The sequence below is a fragment of the Engystomops pustulosus genome, chromosome 5 (genome assembly GCF_040894005.1).
Source record: "Engystomops pustulosus chromosome 5, aEngPut4.maternal, whole genome shotgun sequence".
Lineage (NCBI taxonomy): Eukaryota > Metazoa > Chordata > Amphibia > Anura > Leptodactylidae > Engystomops > Engystomops pustulosus.
The window spans coordinates 214,039,686-214,053,284 of NC_092415.1; the positions used below are offsets into that span (position 1 = coordinate 214,039,686).

General features: G+C 52.6%; 1 protein-coding gene across 5 annotated transcripts in view; it reads left to right on the forward strand.

Annotated features, from left to right (window-relative positions):
• Positions 1–13,599, forward strand: part of LOC140133894 (SCO-spondin-like) — a 235,870-nt gene that overhangs the window by 78,500 nt on the left and 143,771 nt on the right. For all 5 annotated transcript variants that reach the window (XM_072154576.1, XM_072154577.1, XM_072154579.1 and 2 more), the window contains exons 18-26: positions 612–792; positions 1,029–1,123; positions 1,226–1,482; positions 5,757–5,891; positions 6,160–6,362; positions 6,437–6,564; positions 6,644–6,753; positions 12,552–12,701; positions 12,780–12,873. In XM_072154576.1, coding sequence (XP_072010677.1) covers positions 612–792; positions 1,029–1,123; positions 1,226–1,482; positions 5,757–5,891; positions 6,160–6,362; positions 6,437–6,564; positions 6,644–6,753; positions 12,552–12,701; positions 12,780–12,873 — 1,353 coding nt within the window. The remainder of the gene's footprint in view (positions 1–611; positions 793–1,028; positions 1,124–1,225; positions 1,483–5,756; positions 5,892–6,159; positions 6,363–6,436; positions 6,565–6,643; positions 6,754–12,551; positions 12,702–12,779; positions 12,874–13,599) is intronic.

The following is a 13,599-nucleotide window of genomic DNA, read 5'->3' on the forward strand; positions in this document are numbered from 1 at the left end:
TTCTGGACTTCTCCTCTATCATTGTATTAGTTTCAGTCTCCTCCTGTTACCTCACGATTTCTGGTCTTGCCATCTGTTATCTTGTGATTTTTGGTCTTCTCCTCTGTTATCTCTTGATTTTTGGTCTTCTCCCCTGTTATCTTGTGATTTTTGGTCTTCTCCTCTGTTATCTCTTGATTTCTGGCCTTCTCCTCTATTAGCACATTCATTTTAATCTTCTCCTCTGTTTTCATTTGATTTCTGGTCTCATCCTCTGCTATCTCATTATTATTGGTCACCTTCTGTGATTTCTCAGGATTTCTGGTCTTCTCTGTTATCGAATAATTTCATGGCTTCTCTATTAGCTTATTACTTTTAGTCTTCTCTTATGTTATCTCATGATTTCTGGTTTCCTCCTCTGTTGTTTTATGATTATTGGTCTTCTCCTTTGTTATCTCATGATCTCTGGTCTCCCCCCCCCTGTTATCTCAGGATTTCTGTTCTTCTCTGTTATCTCATGATCCCTGGTCTTCTCCTTTATATCATGATCCCTGGTCTTCTCCTCTGTTATCTCATGATGTCTCGTCTTCTCTGGTATCTCATGTTTGCTGCTAATGGTTAATCTATTTCAGTTCTTGTGTGAATGGTTTATGGAACTGTACAGAGAATAGATGTCCAGAAGTGGCTTTCTGCCCGGGTGATTTGGTCTATAAATTTGGGGCATGTCTGCTCACCTGTGAAAACCTGGAACATAACAGAAGCTGCCCAGAGACTGGTGATGGCTGTGTGTGCCCAGATGGCATGGTCCTCCTGGTAAGTATGAAAACAACAGCCTCGGCCAGATTAGGACAGTCAGTCTTGATGACTTCTCACCCTTGCACAGTGTGTAATTCGTACATGACAAGGCCTGTTTTTACACCACAATGGCCCCCATAAGTAACTTCTACGTGTCATTTTGTGGTATTGCCACTGGTGGGGTCACTCTGCCGGTAGAATAGTCACTTGTTCATCTCAATCACCTTAATAAAACCAATCTACTTCATTAACAGATGGACAGATGTGTTCCCCCTGAAGATTGCCCCTGCCACCACCACGGGAGACTGTACCACACAAATGACACCATCACCAAAGACTGTAACACCTGGTGAGTGTGAGCCCCCACATGTAGCCTGTCTTGTAGGCTCGAGATCACAGGTGAATGATCACTTATATCACTATTAACACTCCTGAGCTCTTTGTCTGGCAGTGTGTGTAAGAATCGGCGCTGGGAATGCACCAATCACCAATGTTCAGGCATCTGTACGGCCACTGGGGACCCCCATTACATCACCTTCGATGGCCGCTCCTTCACCTTTCTCGGAGATTGTCAGTATGTTCTGGCCAGGGAAAATAATGGGCTCTTTATGGTCACAGCTGAGAATGTGCCATGTGGCAGCAGTGGCATCACCTGCACCAAGTCTGTGATTGTGGTGATTGGAAACACAATTGTTCATCTATTGAGAGGTAAATGGTGGGACTTACAGTAGTGAAAGTAAGAGTACTAGAAATAGTTTCCATTATGTCTTCATCAATGTGCTTCCCTAGTGCCCTCAGCTTTTCTGCTGTCTCTGTACTGTCATGAGCTCCCCTTCTGTCTCTGTACTGTCCTGAGCTCTCCTGCTGTCTCCTTACTATCCTGTGCTCCCCTGCTGTCTCCTTACTGTCTTGTGCTACCCTGCTGTCTCTGTACTGTCCTGTGCTCCACTGCTGTCTCCTTACTGTCCTGTGCTCCCCTGCTGTCTCCTTACTGTCATGTGCTCCCCTGCTGTCTCTGTACTGTCCTGTGCTCCCCTGCTGTCTCCGTACTGTCCTGTGCTCCCCTGCTGTCTCCTTACTGTCCTGTGCTCCCCTGCTTTCTCCTTACTGTCCTGTGCTCCCCTGCTGTCTCCTTACTATCCTGTGCTCCCCTGCTGTCTCCTTAATGTCCTGTGCATCCCTGCTGTCTCCTTACTGTCCTGTGCTCCCCTGCTGTCTCCTTACTGTCCTGTGCTCCCCTGCTGTCTCCTTAATGTCCGGTGCATTCCTGCTGTCTCCTTACTGTCCTGTGCTCCCCTGCTGTCTCCTTACTGTCCTGTGCTCCCCTGCTGTCTCCTTAGTGCCCTGTGCTCCCCTGCTGTCTCTGAACTGTCCTGTGCTCCTCTGCTGTCTCTGTACTGTCCTGTGCTCCCCTGCTGTCTCTGTACTGTCCTGTGCTCCACTGCTGTCTCCGTACTGCCCTGTGCTCCCCTGCTGTTTCCTTACTGTCCTGTGCTCCCCTGCTGTCTCCTTACTGTCCTGTGCTCCCCAGCTGTCTCCGCACTGTCCTGTGCTCTCCTGCAGTCTCCTTACTGTCCTGTGCTCTCCTGCTATCTCCCTACAGTCCTGTGCTCCACTGCTGTCTCCTTACTGTCCGGTGCTCCCCTGCTGTCTCCTTGCTGTCCTGTGCTCCCCCGCTTTTTCCTTACTGTCCTGTGCTCCCCTGCAGTCTCCTTACAGTCCTGTGTTCCCCTGCAGTCTCCTTACAGTCCTGTGTTCCCCTGCAGTCTCCTTACAGTCCTGTGTTCCCCTGCAGTCTCCTTACAGTCCTGTGCTCCCCTGCAGTCTCCTTACTGTCCTGTGCTCCCCTGCAGTCTCCTTACAGTACTTTGCTCCCCTGCGGTCTCTGTACTGTCCTGTGCTCCACTGCTGTCTCCTTACTGTCCTGTGCTCCACTGCTGTCTCCTTACTGTCATGTGCTCCACTGTTGTATCTGTACTGTCCTGTGCTCCACTGCTGTCTCCTTACTGTCCTGTGCTCCACTGCTGTCTCCTTACTGTCCTGTGCTCCCCTGCTGTCTCCTTATTGTCCTGTGCTCCCCGGCTGTCTCCTTACTATCGTGTGCTCCCCGGCTGTCTCCTTAATGTCCTGTGCATCCCTGCTGTCTCCTTAATGTCCTGTGCATCCCTGCTGTCTCCTTAATGTCCTGAGCATCCCTGCTGTCTCCTTAATGTCCTGTGCATCCCTGCTGTCTCCTTACTGTCCTGTGCTCCCCTGCTGTCTCCTTAATGTCCTGTGCATTCCTGCTGTCTCCTTAATGTCCTGTGCTCCCCTGCTGTCTCCTTAATGTCCTGTGCATTCCTGCTGTCTCCTTACTGTCCTGTGCTCCCTTGCTGTCTCCTTTCAGTCCTGTGCTCCCCTGCTGTCTCCTTAGTGCCCTGTGCTCCACTGCTGTCTCTGTACTGCCCTGTGCCCCTCTGCTATCTCTGTACTGTCCTGTGCTCCCCTGCTGTCTCTGTACTGTCCTGTGCTCCACTGCTGTCTCCTTACTGTCCTGTGCTCCCCTGCTGTTTCCTTACTGTCCTGTGCTCCCCTGCTGTCTCCTTACTGTCCTGTGCTCCCCTGCTGTCTCCGCACTGTCCTGTGCTCCCCTGCTGTCTCTGTACTGTCCTGTGCTCCCCTGTTGTCTCTGTACTGTCCTGTGCTCCACTGTTGTATCTGTACTGTCCTGTGCTCCACTGCTGTCTCCTTACAGTCCTGTGCTCCCCTGCTGTCTCCTTACTGTCCGGTGCTCCCCTGCTGTCTCCTTGTTGTCCTGTGCTCCCCTGCCGTCTCTGTACTGTCCTGTGCTCCCCCGCTTTCTCCTTACTGTCCTGTGCTCCCCTGCTGTCTCCTTAATGTCCTTTGCTCCCCTGCAGTCTCCTTACAGTCCTTTGCTCCCCTGCAGTCTCCTTACAGTCCTGTGCTCCCCTGCAGTCTCCTTACAGTCCTGTGCTCCCCTGCAGTCTCCTTACAGTCCTGTGCTCTCCTGCTGTTTACTTACTGTCCTTTGTTCCCCTGCTGTCTCCTTACTGTCCTGTGCTCCCCTGCTTTCTCCTTACAGTCCTTTGCTCCCCTGCAGTCTCCTTACAGTCCTTTGCTCCCCTGCAGTCTCCTTACAGTCCTGTGCTCCCCTGCAGTCTCCTTACAGTCCTGTGCTCCCCTGCAGTCTCCTTACAGTCCTGTGCTCCCCTGCAGTCTCCTTACAGTCCTGTGCTCCCCTGCTGTCTCCTTACTGTCCTGTGCTCCCCTGCAGTCTCCTTACAGTCCTTTGCTCCCCTGCAGTCTCCTTACAGTCCTTTTCTCCCCTGCTGTCTACATACTGTCCTGTGCTCTCCTGCTGTCTCCTTACTGTCCTTTGTTCCCCTGCTGTCTACATACTGTCCTGTGCTCTCCTGCTGTATCCTTACTGTCCTTTGTTCCCCTGCTGTCTCCTTACTGTCCTGTGCTCCCCTGCTGTCTCCTTACTGTCCTGTGCTCCCCTGCTGTCTCCTTACTGTCCTGTTCTCCCCTGCTGTCTCCTTACTGTGCTGTGCTCCACTGCTGTCTCCTTACTGTGCTGTGCTCTCCTGCAGTCTCCTTAATGTCATGTGCTCCCCTTCTGTCTCCTTACAATCCGGGGCTCCCCTGCTGTCTCCTTACAGTCCGGGGCTCTCCTGCTGTCTACTTACTGTCCTGTGCTCCCCTGCTGTCTCCTTACTGTCATGTGCTCCTCTGCTGTCTCCTTACAGTCCTTTGCTCCCCTGCTGTCTCCTCACTGTCCTGTGCTCCCCTGCTGTCTCATTACTGTCCTGTGCTCCCCTGCACTCTCCTTACAGTCCTTTGTTCCCCTGCTGTCTCCTTACTGTCCTGTGCTCCTCTGCTGTCTCCTTACTGTCCTGTGCTCCCCTGCTGTCTCCTTACTGTCCTGTGCTCTCCTGCTGTCTCTTTACTGTCATGTGCTCTCCTGCTGTCTTCTTACTGTCCTTTGCTCTACTGCTGTCTCTTTACTGTCATGTGCTCTCCTGCTGTCTCCTTACCGTCCTGTGCTCCCCTGCTGTCTCCTTACTGTCCTGTGCTCCCCTGCTGTCTCCTTACTGTCCTGTGCTCCCCTGCTGTCTCCTTAATGTCATGTGCTCCCCTGCTGTCTCCTTAATGTCCTGTGCTCCCCTGCTGCTTCCTTACTGTCCTGTGCTCCCCTGCTGTCTCCTTACTGGCCTTTGCCTCCCAGCTGTCTGTGCTCTCCTGATGCCTCCTTGCTGTCCTGTGCCTCCCAGCTGTCTGTGCTCTGCTGATGCCTCCTTGCTGTCCTGTGCCTCCCAGCTGTCTGTGCTCTGCTGATGCCTCCTTGCTGTCTGTGCTCTGATGATGCCTCCTTGCTGTCTGTGCTCTGCTGATGCCTCCTTGCTGTCCTGAGCTCACCTGATGCCTCCCTGCTGTCTGTGCTCTGCTGATGCCTCCTTGCTGCCCTGTGCTTCCCTGCTGTCTGTGCTCTGCTGATGCCTTCTTGCTGTCCAGTGCTTCCCTGCTGTCTGTGCTCTCCTGATGCCTCCTTGCTGTCCTGTGCCCCCTGCTGTCCGTGCTCTCCTGATGCCTCCTTGCTGTCTGTGCTCTCCTGATGCCTCCTTGCTGTCCTGTTCCTCCCTGCTGTCTGTGCTCTTCTGATGCCTCCTTGCTGTCCTGTGCCCCCTGCTGTCCGTGCTCTCCTGATGCCTCCTTGCTGTCTGTGCTCTCCTGATGCCTCCTTGCTGTCTGTGCTCTGCTGATGCCTCCTTACTGTCCTGTGCCTCCCAGCTGTCTGTGCTCTCCTGATGCCTCCTTCTGTCTGTGCTCTCCTGATGCCTCCTTGCTGTCCTGTGCCTCCCAGCTGTCTGTGCTCTGCTGATGCCTCCCTGCTGTCTGTGCACTCCTGATGCCTCCCTGCTGTGCTGTGCTTCCCAGCAGTCTCCTTGCTGTCCTTTATAATGTGCCCCTATTCTCCACAGGTCAGGAGGTCACAGTGAATGGTGCAGCTGTGCAACTCCCCAAACTGTACAGTGGGAATGGGATTATCCTGGATCGGGCGGGATTATTCACGGTTCTGCTCGCACACCTGGGACTGACGGTTCTGTGGGATGGAGGTGAGGACCTGATAATCAATGATATTAACCCTTACTTAGATCAAACTAGGATCTCCTGCCAAAGTCTCCATTAGCGCTCTCTTTGTACAGATCTACCATGGAGCATGGCAGTTTTCACACCGGCCACTAGAGGCGCAGTGACTTCCTGTGTCCTAAATCTCACTTTCTGGCAAGCTGGAAATGAATGCTATGTAATGATCGCCATGCTCGAGGGTTTTGTATTGCATATGCTGCTGACAGTCTCTCCTGATGCCCCACCATGTCACAGGCACCCGTGTCTACATTAAGCTGGACCCCGTTTTCCGTGGCCGCATCAGTGGACTGTGTGGGAACTTTGATGGTGACACAGAGAATGACTTCACCAGTCGTCAGGGAATTGTCGAACCAACGGCCGACTTGTTTGGAAACAGCTGGAGGATGAGCCTCCTGTGTCCCGAGGTTCACAGCGATGACTACGAGCACCCGTGCACGGTACGAGCCCTCAGTCCTGGGGACAGCAGAGGCTCCACAGATATCTATACTCAACCATCTTCTCTGTATCTCAGGAGAACAGCCACCGGGCGACCTGGGCGCGGAAGAGCTGTGCTGTCCTCATGCAGCCGCTGTTTGCCCCGTGCCACCAGGAGGTGCCCTGCCAGCAGTACTATGACTGGTGTGTGTATGATGCCTGCGGGTAAGTGATGGTGGAATGTTAGGGGCATCTCATGGGCCTGCTAGACGCCTGTTTTACTAATCACCATCTCATATCCCAGATGCGACTCTGGTGGTGACTGCGAGTGTCTGTGCACGGCCATCGCCACCTACGTGGAGGAGTGTAACCAGAGAGGGGTCTACATCCGCTGGAGGTCTCAGGACTTGTGTCGTAAGTGACTCCTAATACACTGGGCACTGCCCACTGCTGCCCATCATCCTGCAGACATCGGCCCGAATATATTATTGTGTCGCATTTGCATTTTGTCCAACACTTTAGAAAACTGTGCATCTAGAGAGGCGAGTGGTGTCCCTAGTCCGCACAACCCTGATCCTCTACACAATTCTGTAGCAACATTATGAAACAAAGTACCAAGAAAAGGAAGGTGCCACCGTGCCACATCCTGAAACAGAAGATTTACTAAGAGCCCGAGATACTGCGGATTGTCTGCCGCAACCTGCACATCAGTGAGGAAACTGCAGAGGCAGATCATCACATATCTGGGCCACTAAGTCTGGAGAAATCTCCAGAAAAGTGCGACAAATGAGAGAAGAAAACATCAGAACACAATCTAAGGAGAATTTAAGCTGTGTGCTCATTGGCTGCTCCTGTTTTGGACCTTTCTTCGAAAACATTTTTGGTCATCAGCCATCACGGAGGAGACTTCTTCTGGATGAGCAATGACATGGCCTCCACTGCATCATTCACTTCGACAAAAGTATAAGCTAGACATTGCTGCATTACTTTGACTGCTGATGGACTATGCTTGAAAATCCAAAGATCCAAACTATCCATAAAGTGTCCTGTAGACAGTGGCCCAAATTTATCACTAGTGCAGTGTCCTGTGCAGTCTGTACTATGTGCAGCGTTCTCCCTCCTGTGCAGTCTGTACTATGTGCACTGTCCTCCTCCTGTGCAGTCTGTACTATGTGCAGTCTCCTCTCTGCTGTGCAGTCTGTACTATGTGCAGCGTCCTCCCTCCTGTGCAGTCTGTACTATGTGCAGTGTCCGCCCTCCTGTGCAGTCTGTACTATGTGCAGTGCCCTCCCTCCTGTGCAGTCTGTACTATGTGCAGTGTCCTCCCTCCTGTGCAGTCTGTACTATGTGCAGTGTCCTCCCTCCTGTGCAGTCTGTACTATGTGCAGTGTCCTCCCTCCTGTGCAGTCTGTACTATGTGCAGTGTCCTCCCTCCTGTGCAGTCTGTACTATGTGCAGTGCCCTCCCTCCTGTGCAGTCTGTACTATGTGCAGTGTCCTCCCTCCTGTGCAGTGTGTACTATGTGCAGTGTCCTCCCTCCTGTGCAGTCTGTACTATGTGCAGTGTCCTCTCTCCTGTGCAGTCTGTACTATGTGCAGTGTCCTCCCTCCTGTGCAGTCTGTACTATGTGCAGTGTCCTGCCTCCTGTGCAGTCTGTACTATGTGCTGTGTCCTCCCTCCTGTGCAGTCTGTACTATGTGCAGTGTCCTCTCTCCTGTGCAGTCTGTACTATGTGCAGTGTCCTCCTCCTGTGCAGTCTGTACTATGTGCAGTGCCCTCCCTCCGGTGCAGTCTGTACTATGTGCAGTGTCTTCCCTCCTGTGCAGTCTGTACTATGTGCAGTGTCCTCCCTCCTGTGCAGTCTGTACTATGTGCAGTGTCCTTCCTCCTGTGCAGTCTGTACTATGTGCAGCGTCCTCCCTCCTGTGCAGTCTGTACTATGTGCAGTGTCCTCCTTCCTGTGCAGTCTGTACTATGTGCAGTGTCTTCCCTCCTGTGCAGTCTGTACTATGTGCAGTGTCCTCCCTCCTGTACAGTCTGTACTATGTGCAGTGTCCTCTCTCCTGTGCAGTCTGTACTATGTGCAGTGTCCTCTCTCCTGTGCAGTCTGTACTATGTGCAGTGTCCTCCCTCCTGTGCAGTCTGTACTATGTGCAGTCTCCTCTCTCCTGTGCAGTCTGTACCATGTGCAGTCTCCTCTCTCCTGTGCAGTCTGTACTATGTGCAGTGTCCTCTCTCCTGTGCAGTCTGTACTATGTGCAGTGTCCTCCTCCTGTGCAGTCTGTACTATGTGTAGTGTCCTCCCTCCTGTGCAGTCTGTACTATGTGCAGTGTCCTCCTCCTGTGCAGTCTGTACTATGTGCAGTGTCCTCCCTCCTGTGCAGTCTGTACTGTGTGCAGTGTCCTCCCCTCCTGTGCAGTCTGTACTATGTGCAGTGTCCTCCTCCTGTGCAGTCTGTACTATGTGCAGTGTCCTCCCTCCTGTGCAGTCTGTACTATGTGCAGTGTCCTCCCTCCTGTGCAGTCTGTACTATGTGCAGTGTCCTCCCTCCTGTGCAGTCTGTACTATGTGCAGTGTCCTCCCTCCTGTGCAGTCTGTACTATGTGCAGTGTCCTCCCTCCTGTGCAGTCTGTACTATGTGCAGTGTCATCCCTCCTGTGCAGTCTGTACTATGTGCAGTGTTCTCCTCCTGTGCAGTCTGTACTATGTGCAGTGTCCTCTCTCCTGTGCATTCTGTACTATGTGCAGTATCATCCTCCTGTGCAGTCTTTACTATGTGCAGTGTCTTCCCTCCTGTGCAGTCTGTACTGTGTGTATTGTCCTCCCTCCTGTGCAGTCTATACTATGTGCAGTGTCCTCCCTCCTGTGCAGTCTGTACTATGTGCAGTGTCCTCTCTCCTGTGCAGTCTGTACTATGTGCAGTGTCCTCCCTCCTATGCAGTCTGTGCTATGTGCAGTGTCATCTCTCCTGTGCAGTCTGTACTATGTGCAGTGTCCTCTCTCCTGTGCAGTCTGTACTATGTGCAGTGTCCTCCTCCTGTGCAGTCTGTACTATGTGCAGTCTCCTCTCTGCTGTGCAGTCTGTACTATGTGCAGCGTCCTCCCTCCTGTGCAGTCTGTACTATGTGCAGTGTCCTCCCTCCTGTGCAGTCTGTACTATGTGCAGTGTCCTCCCTCCTGTGCAGTCTGTACTATGTGCAGTGTCCTCCCTCCTGTGCAGTCTGTACTATGTGCAGTGCCCTCCCTCCTGTGCAGTCTGTACTATGTGCAGTCTCCTCCCTCCTGTGCAGTCTGTACTATGTGCAGTGTCCTCCTCCTGTGCAGTCTGTACTATGTGCAGTGTCCTCTCTCCTGTGTAGTCTGTACTATGTGCAGTCTCCTCCCTTCTGTGCAGTCTGTACTATGTGCAGTGTCCTCCCTCCTGTGCAGTCTGTACTATGTGCACTGTCCTCCTCCTGGGCAGTCTGTACTATGTGCAGTGTCCTCTCTCCTGTGCAGTCTGTACTATGTGCAGTGTCCTCCCTCCTGTGCAGTCTGTACTATGTGCAGTGTCCTCCCTCCTGTGCAGTCTGTACTATGTGCAGTGTCCTCCCTCCTGTGCAGTCTGTACTATGTGCAGTGCCCTCCCTCCTGTGCAGTCTGTACTATGTGCAGTCTCCTCCCTCCTGTGCAGTCTGTACTATGTGCAGTGTCCTCCCTCCTGTGCAGTCTGTACTATGTGCAGTGTCCTCCTCCTGTGCAGTCTGTACTATGTGCAGTGTCCTCCCTCCTGTGCAGTCTGTACTATGTGCAGTGTCCTCTCTCCTGTGCAGTCTGTACTATGTGCAGTGTCCTCCCTCCTGTGCAGTCTGTACTATGTGCAGTGTCCTCCCTCCTGTGCAGTCTGTGCAGTGTCCTCCCTCCTGTGCAGTCTGTACTATGTAGTAATAATAATAATAATAATTCTTTATTTATATAGCGCACACAGATTACGCAGCTCTGCACAGAGCATGTCAAACTGGTCCCTGTCCCCATGGGGCTCACAATCTAAACAACCTAACAGTATGTTTTGAAGTGTGGGAGGAAACCGGAGTACCCGGAGGAAACCCACGCAAACACGGAGAGAACATACAAACTCTTTGCAGATGTTGACCTGGGTGGGATTCGAACCCAGGACCCCAGTGCTGCAAGGCAGATGTGCTACTCACTCAGCCACCGTGCCGCCCATATGTGCAGTGTCCTCCCTCCTGTGCAGTCTGTACTATGTGTAGTGTCCTCCCTCCTGTGCAGTCTGTACTATGTGTAGTGTCCTCCCTCCTGTGCAGTCTGTACTATGTGCAGTGTCCTCCCTCCTGTACAGTCTGTACTATGCACAGTGTCCTCCCTCCTGTGCAGTCTGTACTATGTGCAGTGTCCTCCCTCCTGTGCAGTCTGTACTATGTGCAGTGTCCTCCTCCTGTGCAGTCTGTACTATGCACAGTGTCCTCCCTCCTGTGCAGTCTGTACTATGTTCAGTGCCCTCCTTCCTGTGCAGTCTGTACTATGTGCAGTGTCCTCCTCCTGTGCAGTCTGTACTATGTGTAGTGTCCTCCCTCCTGTGCAGTCTGTACTATGTGTAGTGTCCTCCCTCCTGTGCAGTCTGTACTATGCACAGTGTCCTCCTCCTGTGCAGTCTGTACTATGTGCAGTGTCCTCCCTCCTGTGTAGTCAGTACTATGTGCATTGTCCTCCCTCCTGTGCAGTCTTTACTATGTGCAGTGTCCTCCCTCCTGTGCAGTCTGTACTATGTGCAGTGTCCTCTCTCCTGTGCAGTCTGTACTATGTGCAGTGTCCTCCTCCTGTGCAGTCTGTACTTTGTGCAGTGTCCTCCCTCCTGTGCAGTCTGTACTATGTGCAGTGTCCTCCCTCCTGTGCAGTCTGTACTATGTGCAGTGTCCTCCTCCTGTGCAGTCTGTACTATGCACAGTGTCCTCCTCCTGTGCAGTCTGTACTATGTGCAGTGTCCTCCCTCCTGTGCAGTCTGTACTATGTGCAGTGCCCTCCTTCCTGTGCAGTCTGTACTATGTGCAGTGTCCTCCTCCTGTGCAGTCTGTACTATGTGTAGTGTCCTCCCTCCTGTGCAGTCTGTACTATGCACAGTGTCCTCCTCCTGTGCAGTCTGTACTATGTGCAGTGTCCTCCCTCCTGTGTAGTCAGTACTATGTGCATTGTCCTCCCTCCTGTGCAGTCTTTACTATGTGCAGTGTCCTCTCTCCTGTGCAGTCTGTACTATGTGCAGTTTCCTCTCTCCTGTGCAGTTTGTACTATGTGCAGTGTCCTCCCTCCTGTGCAGTCTGTACTATGTGCAGTGTCCTCCCTCCTGTGCAGTGTGTACTATGTGCAGTGTCCTCCCTCCTGTGCAGTATGTACTATGTGCAGTGTCCTCCCTCCTGTGCAGTCTGTACTATGTGCAGTGTCCTCTCTCCTGTGCAGTCTGTACTTTGTGCAGTGTCCTCCTTCCTGTGCAGTCTGTACTATGTGCAGTGTCCTCCCTCCTGTGCAGTCTGTACTTTGTGCAGTGTCCTCTCTCCTGTGCAGTCTGTACTATGTGCAGCGCCCTCCCTCCTGTGCAGTCTGTACTATGTGCAGCGCCCTCCCTCCTGTGCAGTCTGTACTATGTGCAGCGCCCTCCCTCCTGTGCAGTCTGTACTATGTGCATTGTCCTCTCTCCTGTGCAGTCTGTACTATGTGCAGTGTCCTCCCTCCTGTGCAGTCTGTACTATGTGCAGTGTCCTCCCTCCTGTGCAGTCTGTACTATGTGCTGTGTCCTCCTCCTGTGCAGTCTGTACTATGTGCTGTGTCCTCCTCCTGTGCAGTCTGTACTATGTGCAGTGTCCTCTTTCCTGTGCAGTCTGTACTATGTGCAGTGTCCTCCCTCCTGTGCAGTCTGTACGATGTGCAGCCTCCTCCCTCCTCCTTTTGGAGGCTGGCGCCCCCTGCAATGCTCGGGGAGAGGCACCATTTCTTTTTGATGCACTTTGTTTCTGCTGCTGAATTTTGCCACAAATCAGTAACTCTCCCTTTGATTGCACATTTTTCTCCTTTGTCGGACACGGAGCAGCCGCGACACAAAACTGGTGCAGACACTTTATAACATGTACAAGATCCACAGTCGTTCTATTCAGTACAAAGTACCAGAACTCTGGTGTATAGACTGGATCTGGGCCGGTTCTGAGCCTCTTCTGTCTTGCAGCCATGCAGTGTGACAATGGTCTGGTGTACGAGGCTTGTGGTCCTGCCTGCCCTCGCACCTGCAGGACCTTGGCTCTGGATCCTGCCCAGCACTGCGCTCACCTGTCCTGCCTGGAGGGCTGCTTCTGTCCGGAGGGGAAAGTCCTGCACGGTGAGTGGACCCTATAGAACTGTCCTTCATCCCTTCTCCTCTCCTCGTGTACATCGTCTCATGTCCTTGTCTCGCTAGATGGCGGCTGCATTGAACCCACTGAGTGTCCGTGTTACTGGGAGAATCTTCCATTTCCATCCGGTGCCGTTGTCAGCCAAACCTGTCACAACTGGTACGTCAAAATCCATCCGTGCACCAGGAGGGGTCTATACATCCCCTATCACACATATATGACCCCTGAGGACCTACCGTCATGGTCAGCACATCCCCCATCACACATATATGACCCCTGAGGACCTACCTTCATGGTCAGCACATCCCCCATCACACACATATGACCCCTGAGGACCTACCTTCATGGTCAGCACATCCCCCATCACACATATATGACCCCTGAGGACCTACCTTCATGGTCAGCACATCCCCCCATCACACATATATGACCCCTGAGGACCTACCGTCATGGTCAGCACATCCCCCATCACACATATATGACCCCTGAGGACCTACCTTCATGGTCAGCACATCCCCCATCACACATATATGACCCCTGAGGACCTACCTCCCTGGTCAGTACATCCCCCATCACACATATATGACCCCTGAGGACCTACCTTCATGGTCAGTACATCCCCCATCACACATATATGACCCCTGAGGACCTACCGTCATGGTCAGCACATCCCCCATCACACATATATGACCCCTGAGGACCTACCTTCATGGTCAGCACATCCCCCATCACACATATATGACCCCTGAGGACCTACCTTCATGGTCAGCACATCCCCCATCACACATATATGACCCCTGAGGACCTACCTTCATGGTCAGCACATCCCCTATCACACATATATGACCCCTGAGGACCTACCTTCATGGTCAGTACATCTCCCAT